This window comes from Perkinsus marinus, assembly GCF_000006405.1.
Source record: "Perkinsus marinus ATCC 50983 genomic scaffold scf_1104296974644, whole genome shotgun sequence".
Lineage (NCBI taxonomy): Eukaryota > Perkinsozoa > Perkinsida > Perkinsidae > Perkinsus > Perkinsus marinus.
Genome location: NW_003201046.1, coordinates 1 through 1,267, shown reverse-complemented (window position 1 = coordinate 1,267; position 1,267 = coordinate 1). Strand labels below are relative to the sequence as shown.

The 1,267-nt window shown below is 48.7% G+C and overlaps 1 protein-coding gene across 1 annotated transcript; it reads right to left on the bottom strand.

The window, feature by feature from the left end:
- Positions 1 to 234: 234 nt before the first annotated feature.
- Positions 235 to 1,168, bottom strand: Pmar_PMAR004238 (hypothetical protein; the record flags this gene model as incomplete). The annotated part of the gene is made up of 1 exon (XM_002765800.1): positions 235 to 1,168. A coding segment is annotated over one exon (934 nt), but the record flags the coding sequence as incomplete, so codon positions are not given.
- Positions 1,169 to 1,267: the final 99 nt, after the last annotated feature.

Below are 1,267 nucleotides of genomic sequence, written 5' to 3'. Positions count from 1 at the left end.
CAATGGGCCTATGCGGGCCAGCCTGTGGGGCGAAGTCAAAGCAGCCACTCGAAACCACTCGGATTCCGGCAGGATCCCCAGCAGCAGCAAGAGGTCTTAAGGGTAGCAGCGAGTCGTCAGAATCAGATTGGGCCCCGCCGTCTATTGAAATGTCCAAATAGGGTGGTCGTTGTAGGGGTGGTAATGGATTGGTGGGAACTCGTAGTGGTGGTTCAAGTCGTGGTCTTTTGTCACCGATCTCGTTGGTGTCTTCGTCCACGTCACCACGCTTACGTATGATTCTAGCAACATGAACAGTGTTCATATCTGAGGTATCATCGTCAGACAGAATCTCAGGACTTACACCGTCGATAGAATCACGGTATTTAACCAAATCGCTGTAGAGGTCACACCTTGTGCCGGCATCAGCAGGGTTCTCGGCAGAGGCCACATAGTGAATTTCAAACTGGCGTCTTCCCATAAGGTAATGAATAAGGTCGATAGCTCGTTGAAGTAGAGTCGATTGCTTACCAGAAGTGCAGACCTTACCAGAGGCTAGGGCAGCATTAGCTGTACGATTATCGCCGTAGAGGATGATCTTCGAGAACTTCTTATTGGTATCGAGCTCGAAGGAGACAAGAGTAGAGAGAGCATTGTAGGCAGTAGTGAGTTCCTTCACGTTAATGTGCAAGGCTCGCTCTTGAGTGGACCATTTCCACTGCTTTTTGAATACCACTTGGTTGTCCTGCATGGCCACCATCGCTCCTAAGAGTTCGGAGGAGTCGAACCAGACATGAATAGGTGCATCTGGATTGATGTACCGGTGCGTCGGAGTTGGAGGGTTGGCCTTCAACAGTTGTTGCCATCTTCTGAGCAAGTTCATAGCCTTATCGTCCACATCGTCAGTCCATTTGTGGTCGTTCACAGCTCTTAATCTTGAAACTAGTGCAGTCAGGCAGTTCTTGATGATGAGAATGTGCCATGGTAATAGGCCCCAAGCCTGCCATAAAATATTGAGGAGTGATAGAGCTTTTTTATATGAGACTGTGCAGGAGATGTCGAAGTCGAAGGCATCTTTATACTTGTAGGTAGGCAGTAGAAGAGAGTTACCATTATCGCAAAGCTCATGTCCGAGGACTAGTAAACCATTAGCATCAGGTCCGTTGAGGTCTTCGGTGGTTAGATACATACCGTAGCTTGCAAAGTGGGCCTTCACTTTTTCAATGTCTTCAGGCTGGCCACCAAGGTATAGGAAGTCGTCCATGTAGCTCACAAGTAGTCCAGGGCA